Source organism: Enhydra lutris, unplaced genomic scaffold (assembly GCF_002288905.1).
Source record: "Enhydra lutris kenyoni isolate GAN:26980312 unplaced genomic scaffold, ASM228890v2 scaffoldscaffold1, whole genome shotgun sequence".
Classification (NCBI taxonomy): Eukaryota; Metazoa; Chordata; class Mammalia; order Carnivora; family Mustelidae; genus Enhydra; species Enhydra lutris.
In genome coordinates, this window is record NW_019154085.1 from 26,957,498 (window position 1) to 26,960,956 (window position 3,459).

The 3,459-nt window shown below is 43.8% G+C and overlaps 1 protein-coding gene across 1 annotated transcript; it reads left to right on the top strand.

Annotated features, from left to right (window-relative positions):
• Window positions 1–206: 206 nt before the first annotated feature.
• On the top strand, window positions 207–3,024 carry LOC111141277 (ribosomal protein L37a). The gene is made up of 4 exons (XM_022493730.1): window positions 207–270; window positions 658–786; window positions 1,422–1,504; window positions 2,791–3,024. Exons 1-4 carry the CDS (start codon window positions 268–270, stop codon window positions 2,852–2,854), a joined length of 279 nt encoding a protein of 92 aa, XP_022349438.1. The 5' UTR covers window positions 207–267; the 3' UTR covers window positions 2,855–3,024.
• The last annotated feature ends 435 nt before the right edge of the window (window positions 3,025–3,459 follow it).

The window sequence follows — 3,459 nt, forward strand, 5'->3', positions numbered from 1 at the left end:
AACTAACTAATCTCCTTCCATACCTAGCAATAAGCCTGTGATAAATCATTTTATTTCTATTTAGCCTGCTTAAACAATACACATTTTCAATACAGAAAACAAAAGAACCTCATTCCCCACGGAAGGCGGCAGGGAGGAAGAGACCTCCGGAGCATAGAGTTCAGTTCCTAGCTGGGCCTCCCATTCGCCACTTCCGCCTGTTTGCCTAAAACTGCGCTTGCGCGCTGAGTCTCTTCCTCTCGGGGCTCAGACCTAGTTTGAGGCGACATGGTGAGTGTTGGTAGCGGTGAGGCCTAGAGGTCTATCCGCCCGCATCTGACCTTTTCTTGCTATCTTTGCCCCCACCCGGCGTCTGCTTACCGGCCCTATTCTGCGCCGTCCTCGGCCTTCGTGCCGTGACCGCCCCTCTCGGACACAGACCGGGGCGGAAGGACGGAGGCGGCTTGGTGGCGCCTGACCGATCAGAGCGGGTGAAACGGTGCTGTCGGAGCCCGGGGCCCGCTCTGGCCTCACATTTTGCCAGGATGGAATGAGGGGGACCTAGGACCTGGCAGCGGCTGGGGTGATTGGAGGAATGGCGTTTGGGGCGGGGAGTGGGTGGCAGAGGCTCTGTCAGCGGGTCCCAGTATCGCTGGTTTCTCTCTTGGCTCTTAACAGGCTAAACGCACCAAGAAGGTCGGAATCGTGGGCAAATACGGGACCCGTTATGGTGCCTCCCTCAGGAAGATGGTGAAGAAGATTGAGATAAGCCAGCACGCCAAGTACACTTGCTCCTTCTGTGGCAAAGTAAGATGGGGGGGGGGGGGGGGGGCCAGAGGGAGGGGAGGCTTTCCGGCACGTGAGCTGGCTCCTGAGGGAAGTGTGTGGGTAGTTGCTGGGTTGTTGGTAGCTCGATTTGGTGGACTGCTTCCCGTTTACACTTGGGGACTGAAGGGTCACACGTTGGACAAGGAGCCCCAGCCTAAGTCAAGCCCGCTTTGTGGGAGATGACTCTTGTCAGTTTTGTCTCCTGGTGTTGCTAGAGAGTTCCGTGTAGCGTTTGTATGTCTATGGTGTGCTGGAATACGGTTGGAGGGGGTGTCTTTGACATTCCTGGCAGTGTAGCATTGTGGCGAATGCCGGTTTTGCATTAGAGAACGTAGGGTACTAGGAGCACATAGAAACTCATAAAACACACCCATTTTCTTTCTTTTTTTTAAAGATTTTTTTTTTTTTTTTAAGAGCAGCAGCAGGGGGAGAGGGAGACACAGGCCCCCTGCTGAGCCGGATCCTGAGCCTCCATCCCAGGACCCTAGGGTCATGACCTGAACCACCCAAGTGCCCCCAAAATACACCCATTTTCTAGTGCAATTTAGACTACTGGATGTTGCTGAGGTAAAGGCTTTTATTGATTCATAAGGAAAATTGATTGTCTTTTGCAGACCAAGATGAAAAGACGAGCTGTGGGGATCTGGCATTGTGGCTCCTGCATGAAAACCGTCGCTGGTGGCGCCTGGACCTACAAGTGAGTCCCTTTTCTTTGTGACCTTTGAAGTGTGTGGATCACCTCAGAATTCCAGGTTTGACGCTGGACGGGCTAGTTTTAACTCTTAACAAGACTGAGACAACAAGAATGCTTTTGTTTTTTTCATGACTCATTGAGAATATGGTTTATGTTCAGTGTTCAAAGAAAAGAAAACCACTGAAATAGAAAAGTGTGACAGGACTTGAGGATTTCATAGAATTGAAAGGGTCACCACTGTGAGCACAATGATACCGTACAGGTCCTTTAGTGGGACTGAATCTGTACTGAACTTTGATTTGTATGGCAAGCTGATTTTATAAAAATGAGGTCAATTAGCTTGTTTGCTGTATATGGAAACTTGAGGCCACCTGGACCATTACACTTTTGCTGTTCTAAACAGTACTAGCTGGACCTCAGCAGCTTTGTGACCCTGACAAGTGCCAGATGATGGTGCTGAGATAAATGTACCTGTGCTGGTTATTGATTGAGTGGACTCTTGAGTTAATCCATTTTTGGAAATGAAAGCCACCTTGAAGATCTCTAGTTTTGGAATTCATCGCTGATCTTAAAGGCTGAAGTGTTCTTCCTTTAGCCAGTATCTAGATGTGTGCGGTGTGGTACACTAGCCTCCCATGTATAAAATGATAAGACTAGTGTGGTTGAGTTGAAATTTTTAATTTTAGTTGATTTAAAACTGCAGCAGTGTAAAATATTGGGAAGTGTTGAAATGATCATTTTTATTTATGTGTGTCTTGTGTGGGTTTATGAGGTCAAAAAGGCAAATGAAACCTAGCTTTCTCTTGGTTGTGATGATAAAATGAACTAGCATTCCTGTACCCACCCTATGTGATGGTTATGGGTTTTCCAGGTACAGTTCCAGAATCTTTTGGTGTAACGTTTTATAGTCATTTTCATAGTTTTCTTCCCAAATTATACTCGAGTCTGTTCTTCAGATACTGTTTTCTTGATATCTCTCATTTATAATACCTTCTTAGAATTTACTAGTTTCTTCTGACGTTCTGTCCATTCTTTTTTATGAGTTTAGGTCAGCCTCCTGGAACCATTCATTCCTCCCTGTTCCTCCCTGTTACTTATTTTTTTTTTAATGCTGCATGATTAAATGCATGAGATTGCCTAATTCTGCAAAACCCTGAAGACACAACTCTTACTTGCTAAAAGATATCATTAAGATTGTACTGTAAAAAAAGAGGCAGGATTTACTCATTTGCCATTTCACATGTTAGTGTAGCTAATTATGTTGGATCCAACTTTGTTTTTCTTTCCAGCACCACTTCTGCTGTCACAGTAAAGTCTGCCATCAGAAGACTGAAGGAGTTGAAAGACCAGTAGAAGCACCACCGTTTGAAACATTGCTAGCCTATAATAAATGGGTTAATTTATGTAACAAAATTATTTTGGCTTGTTAAATTTATTGATTAGATCTTTCAATTTATGTTGCATTAATTTTGCATTCTCAGAGAACTTGAAAATTAAAAATCCTTCTAATTTTTGTTGGAAAAGCGTACTGAGATTGGGTTATCCTAATACAGCTTTTTTTTCCCCCTGTAGTCAAATGTTAGATGACATAAGAATATAAGTCTTAGAGGTTGGGTATGTGTCTTCACTTTCTGTAGGGGTATCCTTGCCATTTCAACTTCTTTGGAATATAGTAGTTCAAATTTTGAGGACTTTTGTTTTTAGGTCATGGTTAATTTTTGTTTCTAAAGGTAGGATGCCATATACTGCTTCTTAACTTAATGGGTGTTTTGTCTGACCACATGTTTTATTAACATCTTGAGAAAACGGTATGAAACAATTAGAATTTTAGGACAAATTTTGCAACTATCTATGCCATTCTCCTATTTTTCAGTTTGCAAAGAATGATGGACAGGACTGAATTATTCAGCCTGATACAGGTGGTCAGTTATACTAATAAACATGAAGATCAAGGGAGG